Source organism: Nicotiana tabacum, chromosome 2 (assembly GCF_000715075.1).
Source record: "Nicotiana tabacum cultivar K326 chromosome 2, ASM71507v2, whole genome shotgun sequence".
Classification (NCBI taxonomy): Eukaryota; Viridiplantae; Streptophyta; class Magnoliopsida; order Solanales; family Solanaceae; genus Nicotiana; species Nicotiana tabacum.
In genome coordinates, this window is record NC_134081.1 from 16,840,896 (window position 1) to 16,868,658 (window position 27,763).

Genomic DNA, 27,763 nt, shown 5'->3' on the forward strand with positions numbered 1-27,763 from the left:
GTACCAAACGAGCCCTTAATGTGTTTGCCTCCCGAAGTTACTTTCCAGTTGCGTATGATACACGCTCCAATTATTAACTTTAAAATGTGCCAAGTTTACGACATGTGACTAATTAATTAAGCCTAATCTAATTATCAATTTAATTAAAATTTTGAACTAATACTCAAAAATAAAAAATGGGTAAAACTTCTGTTTTTCCATCTTCCTCCGACAATGGCCACCCCTTCTATCAATCTGGATTTTCGCCATTACATCTCAATTTAATCTTTATTAATGATTCTCCGAATTCAATGTAAATGAGATTTGAAATTAAAAAAAACCCATATGTATCTTTACTTCTGATGCTCTCTAACAACTTTCTTTGAGTTGTACGTAAAATAATTTTATTACTTTCAAATCCAATAATCATGTTACCTTTTTGTTTTCATTATGTGGAAACGCTTTTTTGACTTTGTATTTACGTGTGATTTACAGCATCAAATAGAAAGAAAGGCACTTGAGGGCAAAAAGATGTTAATATTTCGCTTTTATTACTAACAACACGCCTAGTTAAGATCAAATATTTCCTTTTAACGGTAAGTTCTGATAATGAAATTTTCTCCCATCAAGTGGATCTTATTCCTATCCCAATACCCGTACACTCGATCGATATGTACAAGTTTTCGTCAATGGGCAACTAGTTGTTTTTTTCACTTTTAATTTGAAGTAAGTAATTCATGTAAAATAATTATTTTCTTATTTTTTTATTATATACTTAAATCTTCATTATTAATCACTACGTATGCAAATCTTTTATTATAATCCTCACATAATTAGTATGCGAACTAAACGACCCAAGTGAATGAGCTTGAGGTCAAGACTTTTCAAGCTGATTCCATGATATAATATTCGAGGAACGAATTTCACCACATATAGTTTAGCTATAATCATACTAATAAACTTTATACAACATGCAAATAATTCATTGTCATTTCTAGATCTTTCCGTTCATTTATTTTAAATTAAAAAAAGAGGTTAAACTTCGTGGCACAAACTATGACAGCTATATTAAGCTAATACAATTATTGCCTACATAACTACCAACATTTTTTTGTTGCCAGAATTATTATAGTACTAAAAATAAAGCTATTTCAAAAGCGCTAAATTTTTTTTTTAATGCACGAACCTTCCAAATTCTCCATATCTTAGGCACATCACACAAAACAAATGTTATTAATCCAATAAATGAATGATGAATGGCAACAAATATGAGAAACTTAAATTAATAAAATACAGGGGCCACCCAAAAAGTCCACAAATGCAAAGACATTAGAACCTACATGCCAAAGTGAGGGACATAGACGTGAGGAGATGTAATAGTAAGTGTTAACATTTCATTAACCGTTTCTTTTCCCTCTTTACAATCCAGCCAATTTCCAAAAAGACAATCACAAAAGTCTTTCTTACCTTATTTTTCTCTCTTCCACTTCTCTGTCTCTCCTTCCTCTGTCATTCCCCTAGGGAACAAACAAGAATAGAACATTAGGGAAAAGAAAAAATGAAGAAAATAGACAACCCAAGTTTCTCTAATCATGCAGTATTTCGTTTGATATTCCATTGATTTTCTTCTTGGCAATGTGCTATAATGGACCGCAGGACGCTAACGATGAACTGGGATGGTCTTGGAGAAGATGATGATGATGACAACTTCTTTGAGTCCCGTGACCGGCTTTCAACAGCCATTCCCTTTGACTTGGCATCCTCAGGATCAGACGACGATGATGAATTCGAGGATAGCCGCCTCTCCTTTGTCTCGACCCTTTCCTCAGCCTCCATAAAGAAATTCCAAGGGATTGAGATTGAGGCAGTTTCTGATTCTTTCACCAGCATGGAGGACTATGGCATGTGGATGGCTGAACCTGGTGATATCAAGGAACGTCGAAGGCGTCTCCTTCAAGGCATGGGGTTATCAAGCAATAAGGACCTCCTCAAGCTCAAAAGCGCCAAGATTGTACGAGCCATTTCAAGAAAAGTTGAGACCAGCCAAGATTCCAAACCACCAAAGGCTGAATATTCTCCTGCAAAAGAATTAAATCCAGAACAACAGCCATCAGCTTCACAGCCAATTGTGCTGGTCAGGTCGAGATCAGACGGAGACATACAATATTTTTCTGTGAATACCAAGAAAAGGAAAGAGGAGCTAATTGGTGAAATCTCTAAACAGCGGCTCACTAGGACATTTTCAGGTGTTTTGGCACCGAGCTTAGGAATATGCAAATTAGCTGGTTCGGTTAGAATGTCACACAGAAAGAACACAAGTGGATCGTCAATGCAAAATGGCAGTGATATGTCATCCACATTGTCGAATGGGAATCCTGACGTGGGCTTTGCTTCATTCTTCTTGATAAAGAATTTGGACACTGGAAAGGAGTTCATTGTCAAAGAGTCTAACGAACAGGGAATGTGGAATAAGCTCAGTGATCTTCAGACAGGAAAGCAGCTTACCATGGATGAATTTGAGAAATATGTGGGATATTCTCCTGTTGTAAAGGAACTGATGCGCCGGGTAAATGGTTCAAGAAATCATGATGATGAGAGGAAATTAAACGCAAATTCATATTTGAGTAAAAGCTTCAGAAATAGCAAGAGAAGGGGAGTTGCTCTTTTGAAGAACATAAAAGGAGTAGCACATAGCATGAGCGGAAAAATTATTGATAAAGAACGTGAGCAAACGGCGCCTGAGGAACATCAGAAACCAAATAAGGACTCCTCCAAATGGATTAAAGTCCGCCAGCATGGAAAGTCCTACAAGGAACTCACAGCTATGCACTTGTGTCAGGAAATCCATGCTCATGAGGGCTCAATATGGACCATAAGGTTCAGCTCGGACGCACGCTACCTAGCAACTGCAGGAGAAGATACATTAATTCATATATGGGAAGTGCAAGAATGTGAAGTTATGAATGACTTACACTCTGTTGTTGGTGCTGCAAGTATCTCACCTACTCATCCAATGGCTGGCTCTCTCAGTACCTCCCCTGTTCATCCCATTGCAAGGACCAATTCAGACCGGCCTCCTCTGCCAGAGATGGGACATATGGCATCAGAAAGAAGGAAGAGGGGGAAGGTCTCCCATAAGAAAAAGGGAAACTCAATTCCGGAGTACGTCAATGTACCAGAAACTGTTTTTGCTCTTTCAGAGAAACCAGTATGCACTCTTAAAGGTCACCAGGATGATGTCTTGGACCTGTCTTGGTCAAGATCTCAGGTCAGTTTCCTGCACTTTCATTTCAGTTAACTAAACATGACACAAATTTGTAGCAGGGAGAAAATGAAACCACAGTAATTTTGATAACCCCCCCCCCCCCCCCCCCCAAATTCCAATTTATGTGAAAGTTTTTCCTTTTTAGTTAGTCCCATTTAGTAACAATTTAACCTTAAAACGCCCACTTTACCCTTAATGAGATAATTTATAGCCACACAAACTTTTATGGCTCATTTTAGACCACAAGTTTCAAATACTACATGTCTTTCTTAAACTTCGTGCCCAGTCAAATACTATTACATGAATTGGGACAGTGGGAGTAATATCTACTACTCCATGCGTCCCAATTTATGTGACACTCTTTCCTTTTTAGTCAGTCTCAAAAGGAATAACATCTAATTTAACTTTATAATGCATACTCTATCCTTAATGAGATGATTTATAGCTACATAAATATCTATGACTTATTTTAAACCACAAATTCCGAAAGTCTTTCTTTCTTTATTAAACTCCATGCCCATTCAAACACCGTAATATAAATTGGGATGGAGGCAATATCACTTATTAAAGCATACATACTAACATGCACTATCAAACTTGGATGCAGCTACTTCTTTCATCTTCGATAGACAAGACTGTTCGGCTATGGGATATTGAAACTCAAAGTTGCTTAAAAATGTTCGCGCATAATGACTATGGTGAGATGCCAAATTACATTGTAGCTAGTTAATAGAAGACTTTAAATGATGATTTCTTCCCATCACTTGCATCTATTGAGTTTATGGTTTGGCAGTTACTTGCATACAGGTCAATCCAATGGATGATGACTACTTCATCAGCGGTTCTCTAGACGCAAAGGTTCGGATTTGGAATATACCTGATCGGAAAGTTGTAGATTGGACTGATCTTCATGAAATGGTCACTGCTACTTGCTTCACCCCAGATGGCCAGGTAGTACTGGTAATTGTATTGGAGCATTCACAATTAACTTCTCGCGAAACTAAAACCGACTTCAAGAATGTAGCATAGTTCTTCAATATAAAATGAATTTCTGTTGTTGCATGTTTCTCCTTCTTGAGTAATTGTGTCATTAAAGAACATCATCAAGCCAAACCACATAAAATAATCCCTCTCCCCCCCCCCCCCAAAACACACACACGCAACTATGGCGGTGGGAAATTAGGAGACAAAGAAAAAGAACTATTCCCCCACCCCCACCCCCCACACACACAAAAAAAGGCAAGAGCACAAGGTATGATCTTGAGTATTTTTATGATTCTCAAGGGAAAATGTGAAACAGTATCACTGATATTCCCTTTTTCCTTTCATGAAGGGTGCTTTAATAGGCTCACATAAAGGCAGCTGTCGTGTGTACACTACCTCCGGTAAGTAATGCATCACTTATCATCTTTTATTGATGTGATAATTTCCAGAGGAATGCAGCTGCTGACTTCCAATGTGTGTTTATTCCTCAGAATGCAAACTGGAACAAAAAGACAACATCGACATTCAGCCTAAGAAAAATTCTCAACTCAAGAAGGTCACTGGTTTACAGGTATTTCTCTTTTCTAGAGTTACTACTGTCTAAGTATACAGTCTTCTTTTCCTCAACACCTATGAAAGCTGAACTTGTTTATTTCCAGTTTGCCCCATGGAACCCAGCAGAAGTGCTTATAACTTCAGCTGATTCTCGTATCAGAATTTTTGACGGGTCAGAGATGATCTATAAGTTTAGAGGTATTTTCTCTCTGATATACTCTTTTGGAGAGTTCAAACAACATCCTTGTGTTCTCTAAACCAAGGTTCTATTCTGTGGTAGCATCAGGTTTCCGAAATACAAGCAGCCAAATTGCAGCTTCGTTCAGTTCAGATGGGAAGTATGTCATAAGTGCAAGTGAAGACTCTCATGTCTACATCTGGAAGAGAGAAGAACCTAAGACCCCCACCGGTAAACGTAGAACTTCAGTCTCTGTTCAAGCTCACGAGCGCTTTCAATGCAAAGATGTTTCAGTTGCCATCCCATGGCCAGGTAGTGTAAAGAATGAACCACCACTTGTAGAGATGCACTCAAAAAGGCATTCAAAACGCTTCCTCCCGCCCCCATATCCCACTGTTGGCTCTCCTACAAAAGAAAACCCTGATGTGGCAAATAGTAAAAGACATTTGCCACCTCTACCCATAAAAGTTAATGCATCGGAGAGAGTCCAAAGTAGCCAGGAAGAGGAAGACTTAGCTCAACTTTCTCGGACAGATTCTGGTATTGGTCCCAGTGAATCATTTGTATCAGGTTCTTCATCAACTAGGTTTGGTGATTCACCTTCTATATCTGCATCCAGCAGCTCACGCTCACACTCTTGGTCCTCCTCCTGGTCTCAAGATGGTAGTAACAGCAATGGCAGCAACGTTGTCCAAGCAACAGCATGGGGCATGGTAATTGTGACAGCAAGTTTGGGAGGTGAGATCAGGGTGTATCAAAATTTTGGGCTACCTCTGAAAGCTGGTCGTCAGACCAATCTCTTTAGAGATCTGACATAAATTGTTGTTGAGGGAACAAAGTGAGACCTATATTCTGTTCTTGAGCTTGAAATTTTTCTATAATACTTAGATGTTTAAGACCTAGTCGAGCTCAAGTTACACTGAACAAGGCAGAAGCGATTGGCTTCACAATGTTGATAAGTAAATGGGGAAACGGGTAATTTTTTCCTTTTAGTACCTTTTACATTAGAAAGACCAAGCAGAGATCACAGTGTTCAATGTTCCAAACAATTGAACATTTTAACTTGCAATGTACAATAGCATGCATTTTAACTAGCATTTGCAAAACTTTGTTTTTTTTAACAAGTGTCTCACAGGTTAGCCGTTTCAAGTCACAGATACAAGAGAAAATTCATTGGCACATTTACTTATTTTGGGAACAGATCAATCAACAATCAACCAACTATACCTCAATCCCGTATTAGTTGGGGTCCGCAATATGAATCTTTAGACTATTTTTAGCTGGTCCTTGATCAACTACACCATCATCCTTTATCGGCTAGGGACTAAATATACTTTGTGAAACTCACGTATGACATAACAGATTTAAAAAGAATCTTATAGCATCGCCTGGAAAGGATGATACTAAGCTATCCTTCGGTTTTTTATCAAAACACAAGACAATGCCCTTATGAAATCCAAGGTTAAACTGTTTGAAGAATGAAGAAAGGAATTCTTCTGGGATGTGCGTTTAGGTTATTAGCAAAAGCATACTTTTATTTATTTAATTATATCTCAGCACGCCCTTCACGTGTTGGCCCGATTCTTTTTAATGGGACAAACACATGGAAATTCGAAATGATAATGGATGTTGATAAGACTTAAACCACGGATCTCTGCCTACTCTGTGTGACCATTTTATCTAAAAATTTAAGATGTTGAAAAGAACAAGGTTTTATTTGCTTAATTATGTCTCAACAAAGACGACAACCATTTACCTTTTTATAAATATAAAAAAATGGAGACCATTTACCTAAAGCAACATAACTAGAGATGTTCAGTGATAACTGAATCGAGGATAATTTTCTAACGATAATTGAAGCAAAGATTATCCGATAAAACAAGCAGACGTGAAGAAACATAAATGAAAATACTCATCAAAATATGTAGAAGCTAGTGCAATAACACAGAAATTAGCTGCGCAAAGAAAAGGGCTTTACCCATTTTACAGACTGATTGGTTCTCTTAACTGTCCGCTAATATTGCTTCTGTTGTCGCCCCCAAAATTAAAATGAATCGTGCAATGGCTTCACTATGGAAGAGTAGCGATGGACAGTGAATACAGATTCTTGAATACAGATTCAAGAGGAGAAATTTCAACAACTATCTCTATTTCAAATAGGTTTTTTTCTTCTTTATGTTAATCTCAAATAGTTGTAGGCAGTATATCATCTTATATCTATTCAGACATAATTTGATTGAAGTTAACAAAAAATATTTGGTGTTACGTTGAGAAAGAATATTTGGAACACACACACACACACACACACACACACACACACACACACACACACACACACACACACACACACACACACACACACACACATATATATATATATATATATATATATATATATATATATATATATATATATATATATATATATATATATCTCTTTTACACGACCCCTAAAAACATTAATTAGAAGAGATTTTTTACTATTTTATTCTTATTTATGTCTTAAAATATAATCTATCTTCATTGAATATTTATTCTATTTATGTGTCATCTCCATCTTCAAGAACAATCATTCCTAAGGGTAAAATGAGAAAAAAATAATTAATTTTGTCTAATAATTTGAAATAACTATTTTTAGTAACCATGACTATTAATATGAGACGGAGGGAGTATTATTTTGCCTGAAATACTCCTCCAAAAATATCCTTTTGCTCTATCCCAAGTATCTTTATGCTACTTATTTGTTATTTGCAATTACTTATGGCAAATGTGAAACTTTTGTAGTCACTCGGTTTCAATTTAATTGTCACACTTTTCTTATTAGTTCATTTCAAAAAATATATATTTAAATATTTAAAAATAATTTAACTTTAAACTTTATATTTTATCTATTTTTACCCTTAATGAGAAGTTTTTATAGTCACACGAAACTTTTGCCCCGTAAATTTTTAGGAGCGTAATAACTAATTAAAACGGAGGGAGTATTATTTAAGACTAAACGGACTACACATTTTTTAATTGTGATCAGATTTTCTTTTTTTTTATTATCAACTTATTTACCCTTCTAATTCAGAGGTCTAAGATCCACTAGGCATGTAGAAATGTTCGCCTAAAAAAGTTCAGGAATAATTAGTCAATTAAAAAGCTTTTCACAATTGAAAAACATGAAAATTTTGTTTTTCTCGAAACAAGTCTATAAGCTTTTGAAAAATGTAATATTAAAGGCCTAATAAAGGGGGGGGGGCACGCAAACTTTTCCACGGCTTATGCACAGGGTGTTAATAAAAACCGAACCAAACCGAAAACTGAACTAAACCGATTAAAAAACTTATACTTTTAGATTAAGTTTGATTTTGATTTTGAATTTTAAAAACCGATCAAATTTGGTTTGATTTTGATTTTAATAAAAAAATAACCGAAAAAATCCGAACCAAACCGACTATAGAAGTAACTATTTAAATTTATTATCACACCTATATATATGTATATTTTATACAAAGTTTCTAAAATTTTATGGTTCATATTAGTCGTATGTATTTTTAGTCTAGTTTTTTACTATTATAATAATCTAATTCTTTGTCTTTACATTCTAGTTTGATTGATAGTTTTCTTTTGCTAAGTACAAGAATTTATTTCATGTTGGAAATAATTGATTTTTAATTGAATACTTAAATTATTCATCACTATTTGATTCAATTATCATCAATATATCTTGGTAAATGATAGATTTATCAAAGAGCAATTGGTTTGATAGTGTTACGTTGAAAATGTAATCTCCGGAATATGTGTTTGGTATTGTATGTCTCATATTTAAGAAAAAAATCCAATAAATAACCGAAAAAATCGACAAAAAACCGAATCGATAAAAAACCGACTTAAGTGGTTTTGTTTGGTTCAAATATTTGAAGAACCGACTTACTTGGTTTGGTTTCATTTTAGGGAAAAATCGAACCACAACAAACTTTGTTACGACGTCGTATGACCGATTTCAAATTTGAATTCTTACACAGCGGCATGGTTCCAGAATTCACCTCCCAATCTGCAAAGCAGAAGAAATAGCAGCTTAGAACAAACGAAGCTCCATGCCTATAAATTTCCGAAAATCGATCATATTGTTCTCTTTTCTCAACTTTTAAAAATACAGAAATGAACTCTCCTATGAGTTACGCTATTGACGATAAGGACCTAGACGACGCCGCATTATGGGCGGTGATCGACTCCGCCGCCGCCGCCGCCTCACTTGCTGCCTCCTCCACCACCACTGTCTCCAAATACCGCAAAACTCTACCTTACAATCACTCTCCAATTCGACCTCTTCACATTCCAAATCCTTCTCCGCAGTCTAATCCTAGAAACTTCCAGAATCATCACCGTGACGGTGAGGTACTAAATCACCGACCACAAAAAATCTCCAGGTCAAACACTAACTGCGTTTCGGAACTGAACGAGACGAGTCCGAAACCGATGGCGGTAGTAAAGCACGTGCAGCGCACGCCGAACGTGACTAATTATTCGTCGCCGCCAGTGACGAGGAAGTCCCCGGTTCTGGTTCCGGTATCGCAATAACAGTCCGACTGGATCGGAAAGTTCTCCAGACAGAGATGGCATCATGAGGCATAGCTTGGCCGGTCAGTTTCCATCTGTTTCTCTGTTCAAGGAGTATCAAAATGCAGCTATGGCGGTAAAATTCATCAATTTTCATTTTATTTAATCATATTTGTTCAATTTCGTGTAAATTTCGTGGAGTTGGTATTGCGTATATCATTAGTTCAGCAAATTGTCTAGATATATTAATTTAGCTAGAGAGTTATGGCATGATAAACATAGGAGTCAGGATTTTAAGTTTATGGGTTCTGATCTACCCTCGGGATTCATAGCTTTCTTAATTACTGGGTCGCAATTAGATATTATACATATTGAATGAATTTTCTAACAAATACAGAATGTAAGTAAAAACTACTGATGATAAATGATGTCATCGATCTGAAATTTAGCATGAATTTGCTATTTTATCTGTTGTTATGCGAGTATAATCTATTAATTCATAGTATGTATTATAACTACTTTTCGAATGTAGATGCAAGTTGTAACTTTGCTTTCTGCTCATTGAGCTATTTCAATGTACTTGAGGAGAAAGCTTTATAAGTGTTTCTGTTTTCTCTTGTTTGATCCTTGTCTTTGCCTATTTTGCATTTATGATACTAGTAAGGTGTATGCTATTCGTAGATTTATAAGGTTTCGTTTCCATTTTTCCATGATTTTATTTTGTTGGTGAGACTTGTCTCATCCCCTTATTGAACAGTATGCTTCTTTTGACATCGGAAGAAATGTCATCTCTTGTTCTCTATAGTCTTGTGATTTCAAATTATCTCTAATGGTTAATGGAAGGACGTCAGCCACTTAAACAACATTGATATTTGATTATAAATAAAAGAAAGCCGAATCAATGAAAACTTTGGAACAAAGATAGTAGAGCATTAACAGGAATTGATAGTGCATAATAGCTTCTTTCTCAATGTCGTTGTAACTTGTAACTAGTAACTTGACTTAGCTTTATGTTCATTGATCTATTCCAATGCACTCTAAGTGAAAGCTCTTAAGTGTTTCTCTCTTCTTGTTCATGAACTTTGCCTTCACCTATATTTCTTTAGCATATTAATAAGATATATGCATTTGCAGAATTTTCTTAGGATTCATTCCAATTTTTCCATAGTTTGATTTTCTTGGCGATAGACTTGTCTTATTTTCTCTTTGAACATTATGCTTCTTTGATGTGAGAATGCACGGGAGAAAAATCTATTATTGATATTCTGTTTTAATTATAATACAATGAGTCCTATTTATACAATACATATCATACTCCTATTCTATGTATGACTAGGACTAATTCATATTATTTACATAACTATCTAAGGTCTCATTTGTTTGCACTTAATGGAGGTCTGAATCTTAATTTTTCAGATCTCAGACATTAAGTGCATTTGTTTTTAAAGTCTAAGTTGCTCTGACACGGGTGCGGGTGTCCGACACGGGTGCGGATCTAGAGGTCGGATCCTTTGAGATGAAAATTTTTAGATTCGGGGATACGAATCCTAGAACCGATACGGGTGCGGGGATCCGACTAAAATTAATTCAAAAATAAAAATATCTCTACATTATGAGAAACTTTATGGAATACTTACCTATAACTTGTATTGTGTGGATTTTTATTCTCAAGTTGCAGGCACGATTTCTTGATTTTCTTCCATTCTCATATTCTCCTACAAGTTAGTGGTTACACAAAGTATATTAAAAAATAATAAATATCATATAATTACATAAGTAAAAGAGTTGGATATATAAAGATAAAGAAAATTGAAAACATACCTTTTAGGCTTTTACTGTTTTTGTCGAAGAACATGACCTTGATAAGAACATAGAATGTGCCATACACTGTAAAGGGGTGTTACTCTTATTCCACCTAACAACAAGAATTTCTTGAATTGTATAAAAAAAGTCTGATTGCCCGACAATAAGATCTTTTCCCTCTTGTTCAAAGATAATTACTTTCACCTTTTCGATCATTGTATCCCACATATCATAAACAAGATGTAACTTTGGAGCATCAAGATCGGCACTTCTAAGCATAGACACAATTGGTTCGGTAAACTTTAAAAAGTACTCAATCTTATCCCACCATTCGTCATTCATTACAAGGGATTTAATTTCACGCGTTTTAGCTTCAATCACTTTATCTCCCTTATAGTTTCTCCAATCATCATCCATTACCATTCTTTCCAAAGATGCTTTCACTTGATGAACACGACTAGTCAAGACAACATGAGATGCAAATCTCGTTTCGGCAACTTTCAACAAAGACAACGCTGAATGCTTTTGAAAAAGAGCATGAGCCATATCATGATTCAACACAAAAATTTTTAAGCTACTAACTTCACCAATCAAATCTAAAATCCATTTGCAATTTATAAATTGAGTTGATTTTTTGGAAGGTTGGCACATGCTTTTTAGTGCAAGGTTCAAACAATGAACAACACATGGTGTCCAAAATATATGTGGATAAGTTTGCTCAACCGTAGAACCGACAAGCTTCATATTACTTGCATTATCAGTGATAACTTGAACAACATTACTTGCACCAACTTCCTCAATTGATTTAATGAACAAATTAGCTATATATTCTCCACCCTTCACAACGCCACTTGAATTGATTGATTTTAAAAATATTGGACCACCACTAGAAGCCGCCATTATGTTTATCAATGGTCGCCTCTTAATATCCGACCATCCATCGGAACAATTAGACAACCCTTTTCTCTTCCATGCATCCTTAATAGGTTGCAATTTTCTATCAATATGAACTTTTTCTTGAGCTAAAAGGGTAGTTCTTAACCTATTGTTCGTTGGCGGAACATAACCGGGTAAAGAAGTCTTTGCCAAAAACTCTGAATACTTTCTAAAATAAGAAGACTTGGCAAAATTAAAAGATAAACCTGAAGCGTAGAACATGCGGGCTACCATTTTGTCAGTGATGTTTCTATTCTCAATGCCGAATGACTTCTCTAGAGCTACAACGTTTGAACCTTTTCTTTTTTTAAAATGCGATAAATCCGACCCTTCAGGAAGCGATACGTAATTCGACTTTTTCCTCGCATCAAGTTGTACATATGCTTTTTTATTTTCAGCTTCTTCATGTTCTTGCTTCAAAGCTTCACAAACTTCTTTGCTTATCTCTTTACATATTTGAACACCTTGACTAGAGATTTTTAACAAATGAGCTTTGACTTTAGAATATGATCCCGTAACTCTTTTGTTACAATAGTTACATGACCATATTCTATTTCCACCACCATTTGGAGTAAGTGAAAGAACTTTGACATGGTTCCAAAGAGGTTTATCATCAAAGTCGGAGCCTACACTTTTTATTGGCCTTAACAAACCTTTCCCCTTTTGATTTGCTGTTGAGGAGGTAGAAGAAGACATTTTTAAGAGCTAAATAAAATGGTAAAGAAGAAGATGAAGATGCAGCAAAATGGAATGGACTTTGGAGGCAGTAGGCGTTTGGAATGGTAAACAAGATGAAGGCAGCAGGCGGTTGGACTTTTGAGGGACTTTGTTTGGTGAGAAAATACTTTTGAAACGAATTAGTAGCCTTATGGGTCACTTTTGTACTTTTGGGGGGGAAAACCAACGGTGGGGGAACAACTAAATAAACATATATTAAATAGACTAATGCTAATGTGATTTATAGACTAACACATATACTAACACATATAGACTAACGCATATACTAACATTAAATAGACATTTATTAATGTGATAAATGTGATTTATTTAAGAATAATATCATCGTAGTGCCGTATGCCTTATTAATAGATAACTAGATAAATCTATATTTTAGCCCTAATCAAATATATAATTAAACTTTGTGCAATTCGTTATATCAAAACCTATACTAATGAAATGAAATAAATGTCATTAATGGTTAACTGGATATATCGTAATGGTTAACTGAATAAAGTTAAGTTGTAGTCCCGAACAAATATGTGATTAAACTTTGTGCAATTCGTTATATCAAAACCTATACTAATAAAGTGAAATAAATGTCATTAATGTTTAACTGGATATATCGTAATGTCATTAATGCCCTAAATATATCGTAATATTTTATTAATGGTTAACTGGATAAAGTTAAGTCGTAGTCCCGAAGAAATATGTGATTAAACTTTGTGCAATTCGTTATATCAAAACTTATACTAATAAAGTGAAATAAATGTCATTAATGGTTAACTGGATATATCGTAATGTCATTAATGCCCTAAATATATCGTAATGTTTTATTAATGGTTAACTGGATAAAGTTAAGTTGTAGTCCCGAAGAAATATGTGATTAAACTTTGTGCAATTCGTTATATCAAAACTTATACTAATAAAGTGAAATAAATGTCATTAATGGTTAACTGGATATATCGTAATGTCATTAATGCCCTAAATATATCGTAATGTTTTATTAATGGTTAACCGGATAAAGTTAAGTTGTAGTCCCGAAGAAATATGTGATTAAACTTTGTGCAATTCGTTATTTCAAAACTTATACTAATAAAGTGAAATAAATGTCACTTTGTGCAATTCGTTATTTCAAAACTTATACTAATAAAGTGAAATAAATGTCATTAATGGTTAACTGGATATATCGTAATGTCATTAATGCCCTAAATATATCGTAATATTTTATTAATGGTTAACTGGATAAAGTTAAGTTGTAGTCCCGAAGAAATATGTGATTAAACTTTGTGCAATTCGTTATATCAAAACTTATACTATTAAATGAGATTTTTACTAATGGTTAACTGGATATATCGTAATGTCATTAATGCCCTAAATATATCGTAATGTTTTATTAATGGTTAACTGGATAAAGTTAAGTTGTAGTCCCGAAGAAATATGTGATTAAACTTTGTGCAATTCGTTATATCAAAACTTATACTATTAAATGAAATAAATGTCATTAATGTTTAACTAGATATATCGTAATGTCATTAATGCCCTAAATATATCGTAATGTTTTATTAATGGTTAACTGGATAAAGTTAAGTTGTAGTCCCGAAGAAATATGTGATTAAACTTTGTGCAATTCGTTATATCAAAACTTATACTATTAAATGAGATTTTTACCCACTTGATTTTATAGGAAGAACAAATAATTCATATTCACTTTAACTAATATAAATGAAGTGTTCTTAAATGCTCTAATTCTTGATTTGGTTTCTAAAATTCGCGATTATTCTTCTTTGACATTTTTCTAAATTATTTTAGTTCATTCTCAAATAATGTGATTTACAATTACCATTACAATATGTGTCACAAATCACAACATAGCATATAATGGAGAACAAAGGGGTCAATTTTATTATGTACAATTTATAAATTTTTCTAGGCTTCGCGCGATCATGTTCTATCAAAAAAATAATATGCTAATTAATAGAGAAAAAATATTTATAAATAGTATTATTAGGTTAATTAATAGAATTTGTTTATTTAGAGTAAATACTTATTTGTAATATATATGAAGTTTACTCACATAAAAAAATGTGTGCCTTTAAAGCATAAAAAAAGAAAATTTAGTTTACAATTAAATAATTGTTTATTATTTTGATTAAAACTCTAATTATTTTGGTACTCTAATTATTTTGGTACAACTAAAACTCTAATTTTTATAAACTTAAAACTTTTGAATATAATATTTGTAATATTTATCTTATAAACTAACGTGGAAAAATATTATAATATATGTATCAATTAACAGACTAGTTCTCCTAATTAGTTTCTAGGTGTTCTTCTTCAGTCGTTCTTCTCTGCGCCTTTCTTCAGTCCTTCTGAATCATCTTCCCCAACAAAATCTTCTCCTTGTCTCTGGTTTTTTCCGGTACAACACACCCATTCGAGCCCTTCCCAATATGCCTCAGTCCAGTAATCCACCCATCAACAACTTCTCTGCCCTAACAACAAAAACACAGAGCTCTTGATTTCAGAAACTTGCAGCATGGAAACTCAAAGATTGACCAAGACAAAAAGCTTAAAAGGAGACAAAAGGACTAGTATAAATTACTACATAGCAGCGAAATTGAAGGTATTTCGTTTTCCATCTCTTCAAATCTTTACTTAGGGAAATCAATTCCCCAAATTTTTGGTCAACGCACCCGAACTAGTCTGACCGGATCCGACACAGATTCCACACCCTTACCCGTGTCAGTGTCGTGTCGACACCGGTACGACACCGAAATTGCCGTGTTGGAGCAACTTAGTTTAAAGTCGGAATCTTAATTATTCAGATCTTAATCATTAAGTGTGTTTGTTTTTTTTACTTCACAACCACTTAATGGGTCTGAATAGGTCTGTATGATTAAAATCTATAACAGAGACTTAATTTCATTAAGATGCTATCATCCACATTCATTATTAACTGTCACCGCCGCCAACCATTATCAACCACCACCATGCCACCCACCACCACCATACTCAACCACCACCACCACCACCACCATACTCAATCACCACCACCATCATCTTCAATCATAGCCACCAATATCGACTACCATCACCCACCATCCCCACCACCATCATTTCAACGACAACCAACACTCATCCACCTCAACTACCACAACTAACCATCCCATCACCATCAACAATCATAGCCGGCACTACCTATCATTATAAACTACCACCACCCACCGCCACCTTCCTCAATCACAACTACCACCACCATCCGTCATTACTAACTATCACCACCCACCACCACCATCCTCAATCATAATAGCCACCACTACCAATTACCACTAGTTACTACCCTAAACCACCACCATCAACCAAAACTACCACCAACTGCCGCATCTAGTCGGGATTCACAAGCACCACCGTTAGCCATCACCATCAGCAACTACCATAGAATATTAGATTGATTAGCATTTTAATTGAATTTTATGTTTATTAATTTTCAAATAAAGATAAATTGCCTACATTCAGATGTTAAAAATCAAACAGTCATAATCATTTAGTATTCAGATCTTAATACACATTTTAATATTCATATGTGTATTCAGATTCTGATGTCTTAATCTTAATACACATCTTGATATTCAGATGTGTATTCAGATTCAGACGTCTTAATCTTAAAAAAAATAAATGAGGCCTAAGTTGGATTTGCATGCATACAAATCATATGTACCGAGTTTGTTACATATGTAACTAATACGAGTATCAGTAAGGTATTTGGTGAAAATATCTGCAAGCTGATCATTTGACTTCACAAACTTTGTAGCAATATCTCCTGAGAGTATCTTTTCTCTGACGAAGTGACAGTCAATCTCAATGTATTTAGTTCTCTCATGGAACATCGGATTTGATGCAATATGAAGGGCAGCTTAATTATTACACACAAGTTCCATCTTGCTGATCTCACCAAATTTCAACTCATTAAGCAAATGTTTGATCCAAACTAGCTCACATGTTGCCACAACCATTGCTTGATAATCTGCTTTTGCACTAGACCGAGCAACCACATTTTGTTTCTTGCTCTTCCAAGACACCAAATTTTCTCCTACTAAAACACAATATCCAGACGTAGAACGTCTGTCAGAAGGTGATCCTACCCAGTCAGCATCTGAGTACCCAATAATTTGCCCATGGCCTCGATCTTCAAACAATAGTCCTTTGCCTGGAGCTGATTTTATATATCGAAGAATCCGAACAACTGCATCCCAATGACTATCACAGGGAGAATCCAGGAACTAATTTACCACGCTCACAGGAAAGGAAATGTCAGGTCTAGTCACCGTGAGGTAATTTAATTTGCCAATCAGCCGCCTATATCTTGCAGGATCGCTAAGCGGCTCCCTCTGTCCTAGTAGAAGTTTAGAATTCGGATCCATATGAGTGTCAACAGGTCTACAACCTGTCATTACTGCCTCCTCAAGAATGTCTAAGGCATACTTCTGTTGTGAGATTACAATACCTGAGCTAGACTAAGCGTCCTCAATACCTAGAGAATACTTTAATCTGCCTAGATCCTTAGTCTGAAAGTGCTGAAAGAGATGTTGCTTCAACTTAGTAATACCATCCTGATCGTTGTTGGTAATGACAATATTATCAACATAAACCACCAGATAAATACTGAGATTTGAAGCAGAATGCCGATAAAACACAGAGTGAACAACTTCACTACGAGTCATGCCAAACTCCTGAATAACTGTGCTGAACTTACCAAACCAGGCTCGAGGAGACTGTTTTAGACCATAGAGGGACCGGCGCAACCGACATACAAGGTCACTAGACTTCCCCCTGAGCAACAAAACCAGGTGGTTGCTCCATATAAACCTCATCTTCAAGATTACCGTGAAGAAAAGCATTCTTAATGTCCAACTGATAGAGAGGCCAATGACGAACAACAATCATAGATAGAAAAAGGCGGACTGAAGCTATTTTAGCCACGGGAGAGAAAGTATCACTGTAATCAAACCCAAATATCTGAGTATACCTTTTGGCAACAAGACGAGCCTTAAGTCGATCAACCTGACCATCTGGACCAACTTTGACTGCATACACCCAACGACAACCAACAGTCGATTTACCCGAAGGAAAAGGAACAAGCTCCCAAGTACCACTCGTATGTAAAACAGACATCTCGTCAATCATAGCATGTCGCCAAGACTTAGGGATAGAAACAAAGGACAAAGATGATACAAATGCACAATGGGGTGATGACAGACGATGGTAACTTAAACCGACATAATGAGGATTATGATTAAGTGTGGACTGTATATCTTTCCGTAGTGAAATTGGTTGACTAAGAGAAAACAAGTCCGCACTATTAGTAGGGTCAGGTGCAGGACGTGAATCAGTTGGGCCTGATGCTGGGCGCGGACAACGATGATAAGTGAGGAGTGGTGGAGCTGTAGAAGGTTGAACTAGACTAGGTGGTGGAACAGGAGCTATAAGTGGTGGAGCTGCAACTGGAGCTGTAGGTGGTGAAGCTGGAGTTATAGAGGAAGATGAATGGGAGATACTAACTGAATCTCCAAAAAATGAAACTGGTAACACCTCAGAAATATCTAACTGATTACTTGCATCTGTGAAGTATGATTAGTTTTCAAAGAAGGTAACATCAGCAGACATAAGATACTGCTGGAGGTCACGAGAATAGCATCGATATCCCTTTTGCGTTCTCGAGTAACCCAAAAATACGCATTTAAGAGCACGAGGAGCTAACTTATCTTTTTCTGGAGTAAGGTTATGAACAAAGCAAGTGCTCCCAAAGACACGGGGTGGAAGAGAGAACAAAGGTAAGTGGGAAAACAGGAAAGAGAGTGGAATTTGATTCTGGATGGCTGAAGATGGCATACGATTAATAAGATAGCAAGATGTAAGAACTGCATCCCCCCAAAAGGGCAACGGAACATGAGATTGTATGAGTAGGGTACGAGCAGTTTTAATAAGATGTCTATTCTTTCTTTCAGCTACCCCATTTTGTTGGGATGTGTATGGACAAGATGTTTGATGAATAATCCCATGAGAGTTCATAAACTGTTGAAATGGGGAAGACAAATACTCTAGGGCATTATCACTACGAAATGTGTGGATAGAAACCCCAAATTGATTTTGAACTTCAGCGTGGAAGGTCTGGAAAATAGAAAACAACTCAGATCGGTTTTTCATCAAAAATATCCAGTGCACCTGAAATAATCATCAATGAAACTGACAAAGTAGCGGAATCCCAAGGTAGAACTGACCCGACTAGGACCCCAAACATCTTAATGGATTAAAGTAAAAGGTGACTCTATTCGATTATCAAGACGCCGAGGAAAATGAGAGCGGGTATGCTTACTGAGCCGACATGACTCACACTCTAGAGTGGACAACTGAGATAAACCAGGTACCATTTTCTGAAGTTTTGACAAACTTGGATGTCCCAACCGTTTATGTAATAAATCTGGTGAATCAGTAATAGGACAAGTTGTTGAACGAAGACAAGATGTGAGTCTATGTGATTTTGCAAGGATAAGGTAATAAAGTCCATTTGATTCACGTCCGATACCAATGATCCATCCTGTATTGTGTTCCTGTATAAAAACAAGATCATCAAGAAATAAAATAGAGCATTTAAGTGATTTGGCTAAGCAACTAACGGCTATGAGATTAAAAGGACTCTCGGGAACATAAAGAACTGAATCTAAAGGTAAGGAAGGAAGTGGACTTGCTTGACCTATTCCAGTTGCCACGGTTTGAGACCCGTTGGCCATCATGACTGTTGGAAGAGATTGAGAACATGAAATAGTAGTGAAAAGAGATTTATTACTAGAAATGTGATTAGATGCATCTGAATCAATGACCCAAGACTTGGAGGTTGAAGATTGGGAGACACGAGTCACGCTACTACCTGTTTGAACAACGGAAGCTATCTCTGAAGATGTTTGTTTACATGCTTTGTACTGAAGGAACTCAATATAATATGATAAAGAAACCATCTGGATTGGATTCAATGCATTGGATCCAACGGGTTGTGAGTCAAAGGCTTCTGATACGAATGACATTATAATTTTCACGCGGGTGGAAAAATCAGAAACCCTTCTGAAATCACTGTTCACGCCGGAAAAATATAAAGTGGTCAGAATTTTGTGTAACTTGGATGGGTAGGCTCGGAATTTCCTTGCGAACAATCTGTCCCAAAGAAAATTTTCAAAAAAGTGACCGGAAAGGGCCCCACGCGCCGGCACGTGACGTCGGAACTTCGTCGGAAAATTTTCTTCCGGCGGCGCGTGGGAGCGCGTGGAGGGTTCTCTGACGGAGATTTTTTATGGGTTGGTCGCCGAAGGCCAATCTACTTCGTGGTGGTGTTGGTTTTTGCACAACACTAACGAAAAGTGGCTTTTTACTTACGGCAGACTTGTGTTTGTCGGAAAAAGACTTACAGTTGATTGATTTCTCTTTCCAGAGTCGCTGGAATTTATGCACAACGATAAATCTCTCACGATTATTCTGATACCATGTGAGAATGCACAGGAGAAAAATCTATTATTGATATTCTGTTTTAATTATAATACAATGAGCCCTATTTATACAATACATATCATACTCCTATTCTATGTGGGATTAGAATTAATTCATATTATTTACATAACTATCTAACATTTGACATCAGATGCAATCTCATCGCTTGTTCTCTATAGTCTTGTGATATCGAGTTTTCGTTAATGGCAATGGAAGTATTCAGCTTCCTAAACAACATTGGAATTTGATAATAATTGAAGAAAAATTGAATCAAGAGAAACGAAATACGGTAGTAGAGAAGTACAAGCAATTGATGAGAACAGTATTTTTGTACTAAAGTGATCAGCATATCGTTGTGGGAAAAATCTTCAAATTTCAAGGAAAAAACTATCTTCTAGAAATCTGTGCAATATCTGCACCTTTAATAAAATAGCCTGTGACAACTCACCTTCAAGATAAATAGAACTATACTGCCTGTCAGTTTCTGTTAACATCTATAATCAGCATTTACTGCTGTTGTTTTGTCCTAAAGTTTTGTGTATGCATGAATATGGTTTCATCAGCACTTAAGCAAATAAACATTTCACAGATTCTCGAGAAAAGTGACTACACTATGATTTCTGGAAATCCCTTCATAAAAAAGGCTGGTAAGTTATCAGGCTTGGGTCATTGGTTCTTCTACTCTCAGCTAACTTTTATTGCATAAACAGCATCATACTTGTGCAGGTTGGAGGAAGATATCCTTTTACTTCAATCTATCATATGAAATTAAAGACAAGACCATCGAGTTTGATGAGAACCGTAATGTCCTGCATGCTGAATTTATAGTTCGGGCATATATGCAGTATGTTCTTTTGATTCGCTCACTCTTCCTATTGAAACATGTTGCTTTGCTATATTCTTTTCAGCTTGTTCCATTTTGCCCTTTCTTTGGTTTGTTCCTAGGGGTGGTAGGTTCTCAGATGGATGGGGTTCATGTGAGCGGCGGGAGAAGAAGTTTCTAAAACCAAATCATGACATTCCCAGCACAGCAGAAACTAGAGCCAAAAATAAAGCATGTCAGGTACATAAATATCCTATCTTAGGAACCCTATAAATGATAAGTTGTTTGTCCTCGATTAATTCATTTTATTAGTTCTTGGTCTTGCTCACTGCTTATTGTGTAGGTGGAGCAATTTCTATAATGATTTTAGGCTTTACTGCTGTCAACTGCCTGCCACTCCATCTTACAATATTTTGGGGTGAATTCATTGTTCTTTGTGAGTAGGGTTTCTGGTGTTGTTTCATCCATATAAGTTGCATCGATCAGCTAGAAAAGTAAAACTGCTTTGAGGCCTATTTCAGTTTTCTGGGCTCGCGTGATGCTATCAAGCCTAACAGTGTCACTTTGAGTCGCTGTCTAGCCTGAACTTAGTAGTAGTCTAGATATGCGCAGAGCCTAAACGTATGGCTGTTTGTGTATTTCCCAGCTTCGGTTTTGCCTTTGTCACAAATAGAGATGGATTTACATATAGTTCGGTTCTACAATGTTATACTGCTTTTAAGTCACTTGTTTTTAATTTGCTAACTGGAGCACTATTTCTAGAGTCAGATAGTCTACACTGTCCGGCTCTATATCTCTGTAGTTCATCCTAACAAATATGAAATTCTTGCAACACCTTAATTCTATGTCTGTATCAGGTTTCTGTATAACTAAGCATGTCTTGTGAGTTTGACAAAAGACAGTGTGAAATCCCTTAGGATCACCCTTTCCTACTTTCCGTTCCCATAGGAAAGTTGAACTGTGATCTGTTGCTAAACCAATTAAATGGCACAAAGTAGTGGGGGATATGAAGAAGAATATAGAAGCTTTTTATCAGTGTTCTTTTTTCCCAATCATGCAGGCATTGTGCATATTGAAAGTGCATGGTCCGTGACATATCTTCCTTATCCTTGTTCGTGTTCTTGTTCTTGCCAGTCATCTTTATTTGTACCATTCACTTTCTGCTGTTTGGACTATTTGTTCCTTTTAATAATCATCAATTTCGTATTATTATAAAATTAGTTTGTTAAAGAGACTCAATGAGTGTAAACATTTACAGGACTTGCTTGGAATTGGAGAATATCGACCTGGTGTGAGCCAGAGTAACCGGTAGAACAATCAAAACAGTAACTTCCTCCATACCCGAGTCATTTGTAGTTCCATTAATCAAGACAGAATACTCATTATAACAAGTCTCCTCCTAACAGAAGGTTCACTCAACCCCAAACCTGATATTGGGTAATATGAAAAGCCATGGAAACAAGTATAGAAAGAAGTTGTATAAACTGTAGTACACACCTAGTGTGCTTGTAACATCTAAAGCCTATCCTGTACTTTGACTTATTATATATTTTTTTTTCTCACTTCATTCTCTCCTTAACGCGACACCAACTTTCAATCTTGGTGACCCCGTGTGTAATAATACACCAGGCTGCGGCATGGGCTGATAATACACTATTGCTATACTTTTCCAAGTTTGATAATATGAAAAGACATTTCTGTTTGGCATTTTATACCATAAATTGACAGTTAGCTTGTCTTCATCATCTACTAGCAGATGAGCTTGCCATACCTTTTGACCCAAAATGTCATTTTTTGTTTTTAAGCGGCAATGTGAAAATGGGCAAAGGACCTAATAGCACTGTAAGTAGAATATTTTTAACATCTGACACACCGACACTAGCTCTGGTTAAATTAGATGTATATTTCGAGTATTGTGTATATTATTGTGATGGTGATACTTCTATTAATGATCTCCGTTGACATCGCCGTTCTTGAAGAATGTGATCTATGATCCACAGTAGCTTCTTAAAAAATGAAAAGTCTGTCAAGGAAGTTTAGATACACGGGTATGTATATAGACTTCTTTTGTATTTTCTTCCTATTAAATTACTTAACCATGTAAATTGATTAATTTAGTATAAATATCTGGGGTGTGGGTAAATTTTTACTGTTTCACTCAGGGCTAGTTAGTCCCATTTGAATTATGTTATATTCATATGATCGAGTATGTCAGTGCATTAATTTCTCAATTGGATGTGTATGTCTTGACTTTCTAAGAGTTAATTCATTACTTATTATTTATCTTTGTATTTTCTAATTTTTTGTCCTCTCATATACAACAACAACCACTCAATATAATCTCACTACTGGGATCTGGGAGGGTAGTGTGTACGTTTTTAGTAAAAGTTTTTAATAATGGTCCGGACTGTTCTCCGACACCTACCCATTTACATTTTTTCCCCCTTTCTCTTTTCATATGATTGACAATTATTTTCTTGGATGCTTTACTTTGACCTCATACTAGGCAAAAATCCTGTTCAAACCACAAGCTCTTATTTCTTTTCCATTTACCTGTCGCCCTTAAACTCACTTTCAATATAATGAATACAAATTTTAATTCTCACTTTAATAACTGTGTGAACTTTGACTAGCAAAGCATAGTTAGTCTTAAATTGGGGTAAAAAGGGCTGTTATACCTTGATAGCAAATGTAAGGATTTTGTAATTATGATGACACAATATGGTTTAATAATGATTGTTGGATTCTACCAAGAAGTTTCATAAAAATAGAAAGGGAGTGCAACTATGTGGGATCTATAATAATAAAGTGTAACTATATTAATTGCACTAACACCGTCAAAGAGTGTTATGAGATAAATTAAAATTCTCGTGTCCAAGCACTAGAAATGAAGAAAGCGTATCCCCTATAATGAGCCCTATGCTATGCAAATTAAACTTAGTCAGGTCAGTGTGTTTTTAGATGCCGAATGGTTAAAAAACTATATTGCACTAACCGTGGCCCTCAGACTCATAAGACAGGGTGTGAAGGTTGAAGACCAAGTTACATTTCTTTCGAATATATATATACTGTACTGCCATTAGTTCCAGTTCCAGCACATTCTTATAATTCTTGTCCTTTTACTTTTCTTTTCTTGTCCAGAGAAAGAGAGTATGTAAACCAGTGGAGATGACAGTTTTTTATTTCTCTCAAATGACCTCACTCTCACTGTCCCCTTCTCACCAATTTTAGTCTTTAAAGCCATCAGTCTCTTCAAACCAGTAGTCAAGTTAATCTATGGCTCAACAGGTACGTACTTCTTTGTCCTTAATTTTTTTTTAATTCTTTCCTTATTTTTCTTCCTATTACATTAGAGGAAAGTGAGATCGTGAGAATCCAACTGACGCCTATTATATAAATGACTCTCACCGGTACTACTAGACTGTAACTCGTAGTGGCTCCTTGTCCTAAGTTCCCCCTCCTTAGCATAAAAAATGGGATTCCTTCTGCTTTTATGTTTGAGCTCATCTGGTTTATTTATTGAATATGGTATTATCTTGTGGATTTGATCATTCTTGTGTTTTTTGTTGTTACCTTTTAATTTGGAAGTTAATTAAAAATTTTGATTCTGCAGGAAGAAGGATGGCCACTTGGACTGCAGCCATTGAATGTGAGAGCTGGGCAAGTCAGAAACCGTGGATTTAATGGATCACTTTCCTTCAATACTTTGATCACTGGTTCTCCTTCCTCTTCCACTGATTCTTCTTCTGATCTTGATACTGAGGTCTCTATTTTTTCATATAAATTAAATTTAGCTCCTTTTTATATAGAATATTCTCTACATCCAAAATTAGAAAATAGTAGATGTAAATTTGGTTGGTTGAGGATACAATTAGTAATGGAGCCACCATATTTACTAAGAGGGGATTCAACATACTTCTACTATGTATACATAAAAATATAAGTCTCGCTTTATATATAGTATAATTTTTCGGCGAATGATAGTATATATGAATTCCTTGTGCTCCCTTGCTCCGTCTCAAAATACATCAATAATAGAGCAAAGAGGAAGATATGTAAATGTGCCATTGCTTTTTTTTTCTTTTCTATTATTTAATCATCCAAATATCAGGATTTTACTAGTTTAATTAATCCGGATTCTTGTCAAATAAGTCTATTAAATTATAAAAAGGTAAAAGCATATGCTATCACATATTTATCTATTTCTGAGTTTCAAAATTAAATTTTTTAATTAAGGATAGAACTATCTCATTCTTTTCGTGTGCTGATTTTTCCTTTATGCATGCATCATGTTATATATATTGCTATAATGCCTTTTTCTTGCATCACTATGGGGTCAATGTCTTATCAAAAGTGGGATGGGGAAGCACTTTACTCTTTACACATGGCCTTTCAATTATTATGTTTCCCAGTCTGACTCAGGTTCAGAAAGAAAAAGAGTTTCTTCTAATAATTTAAACAGACAAATATCTCTTTCTTTTTATCTTTCTTTTCTTTAATATAGATGAATTTCATAATCAAGTAATGGACCGACCATAAAGTCAATATTCTACAATTGAATAGAACTTTGCATGCTTGCTTTGAGCCACACTGCGGAGACGAAATTAGGAATTTTCTCAGTGTTTAAATTTGAAGTGAAAATAATTCTTCGATAAAGGGTATTCAATATATATTTTTTAATTCTAAAATCTAATATTTTACCTGTATATATAGTGTAAATTTTAGACGAAGGGTGGTCAATTGGCCACTTTTATGAGAATGTAGTTTAGCTCATGATGGAGGGTCTATCGGAAACAGTCTTTCTACCTGCACAAGGTAGTGGTAAGACTATGCGTACTCTCTGCCCTTCTCAGACCTAATTATACTCGATATGTTATTGTTCTTATTTTTGAATAAAACTTTCTTTTCTCTGGTTGTTGCAGTCTACTGCTTCTTTCTTTCATGACAAGAGCATAACTCTAGGGAGTCTCATAGGAATTACCAGCATTTTAGAGCTTTCAAGAAGATCAACAAGAAGAAGAACAGTAGTAGTTGAACCCATATTAAGGGACAAGAAGAAGATTAATAACAACAAATCAAGGACTTGGTTATTCTCTCTTTGTTCAAAGCTAAGTACTGATGCAGTGAATATAAATAACAATTCTACCCCATCTTTAGGCCATTTTCTTGAAGCAGAAAGAAGAGCTTCTGCTTCCAATAATGCTTACGGACCTGATGATTTCAATCAATTATCAAATTCAAATATGAATAATTCTTTGTTCATTGGTGGCCAAATTGCTCCTCCTAATGAGTCAAGAAAAGGGTTATTTGAGCAAGATGAAAATGGTCATGGAAGTCATATGATATTCTCATGCTTATGTGGGCACTTAGTTCATTAATTGTCTGATTTCAATCATTTTTTTTAAATGTTGTGAAATTTTATTACCATAATTGTTGTTGTCTCCTTCAAAAGGGACATTTGGTTTAATGGGTAGAGGATTGTTTATTTGATTCACGAGGGGGTGATGAAATCTTGATTCTTGAGCATTTGTAATTGTCATTGGAACTACTAAATTAATTTTCATTCAACATTAAAGATCACATTTCCAAGTTTCGGCATTGTAATGCTTGTATACTTTTTTGATTCAGACTACCGCGTAACATAGAAGGTTTTTTTTTTATATTATTCTCTTTGTTCAAAATAAGTGTTTTTTTAACTAAATCAGTTTAGTCCAAGATAAGTGCGCCATTTTACAAAAGCAAGAATTCATTAATTATTTTTTAAATATATATTTGCTCCAAATAACTGATATATATAATTATTTTAAAAGTTTGAGGAGAGATAAAGAAAAATTAGAGAGGGTAAGAAGCATCTCAAAACGATACTATTTTAGTATTTTAATTGAGTAAAAGCCTTATAAGTAGTATACGCATTTCATATAGATAACTATTGACAACCATACATAATAAACTTTATATTTGACTTTTGAATTGTTAAAATATTGATTTTAATAGGAATAAAACGTTCATTTGTCCTGAATATACAGATATTCCAAAAATTCTGGGTACTTATTTGCGCGTGTGCGCATAGTATAATATATTGAAATTTCGTTGAGAAGAAACCAAAAATTGTTGAACAGTAAAAGTTTTTGAATTGTTACATTGACTAAATATTGTTCTTGCATATATTGACTAGTGTTTAGTAGTAAAATTAAATTTGTTTAATGTATAAACGAACTTTTGTCAACAAAGGTCAAATAGTGTATCACAAAAATCACTTTGTTTCTACCATCTTACACACAAAGTCACTCATTATACTATTTAATTTTTTTAAAGCAAAATATTTTTAAAATAATAAGGCACTCACTAAAATTATTTTCTTGTCTCGCTCCGAGATTCGACCCGTTATCATATATACCCTTTTTATTTTTTTAGTCTCATTAAAATTCATTTACTATGA

At 35.3% G+C, this 27,763-nt stretch overlaps 3 protein-coding genes and 1 long non-coding RNA gene across 7 annotated transcripts; 3 read left to right on the forward strand and 1 right to left on the reverse strand.

The window, feature by feature from the left end:
• Positions 1-1,349: 1,349 nt before the first annotated feature.
• LOC142169506 (uncharacterized) lies at positions 1,350-7,248 on the reverse strand. Its single transcript, XR_012699468.1, has 4 exons — positions 6,940-7,248; positions 4,122-4,201; positions 3,156-3,226; positions 1,350-3,058 (listed from the first exon to the last, which is right to left on the reverse strand). It is a non-coding gene; the product is annotated as an uncharacterized LOC142169506 (long non-coding RNA).
• LOC107817597 (uncharacterized) lies at positions 1,625-6,110 on the forward strand. 2 transcript variants are annotated; one of them, XM_075231293.1, is made up of 7 exons: positions 1,625-3,247; positions 3,852-3,942; positions 4,038-4,195; positions 4,578-4,629; positions 4,720-4,799; positions 4,888-4,981; positions 5,064-6,110. In XM_075231293.1, exons 1-7 carry the CDS (start codon positions 1,625-1,627, stop codon positions 5,777-5,779), a joined length of 2,814 nt encoding a protein of 937 aa, XP_075087394.1. In that variant the 3' UTR covers positions 5,780-6,110. The 2 variants fall into 2 exon arrangements, with proteins under 2 accessions (XP_075087394.1, XP_075087398.1); XM_075231297.1 differs by having other exon boundaries at positions 5,070-6,110.
• Positions 7,249-9,529: 2,281 nt separating the features above from the next.
• LOC107797773 (uncharacterized) lies at positions 9,530-22,886 on the forward strand. Its single transcript, XM_075231313.1, has 5 exons — positions 9,530-9,642; positions 21,091-21,148; positions 21,228-21,345; positions 21,447-21,564; positions 22,583-22,886. Exons 1-5 carry the CDS (start codon positions 9,571-9,573, stop codon positions 22,634-22,636), a joined length of 420 nt encoding a protein of 139 aa, XP_075087414.1. The 5' UTR covers positions 9,530-9,570; the 3' UTR covers positions 22,637-22,886.
• Positions 22,887-24,130: 1,244 nt separating this feature from the next.
• Positions 24,131-26,904, forward strand: LOC107797771 (uncharacterized). 3 transcript variants are annotated; one of them, XM_016620692.2, is made up of 4 exons: positions 24,131-24,269; positions 24,466-24,612; positions 24,938-25,087; positions 26,247-26,904. In XM_016620692.2, exons 2-4 carry the CDS (start codon positions 24,601-24,603, stop codon positions 26,700-26,702), a joined length of 618 nt encoding a protein of 205 aa, XP_016476178.1. In that variant the 5' UTR covers positions 24,131-24,269; positions 24,466-24,600; the 3' UTR covers positions 26,703-26,904. The 3 variants fall into 3 exon arrangements, with proteins under 3 accessions (XP_016476178.1, XP_016476179.1, XP_075087412.1); XM_016620693.2 differs by having other exon boundaries at positions 24,209-24,353; XM_075231311.1 differs by lacking the exons at positions 24,131-24,269; positions 24,466-24,612 and adding an exon at positions 24,674-24,852.
• The last annotated feature ends 859 nt before the right edge of the window (positions 26,905-27,763 follow it).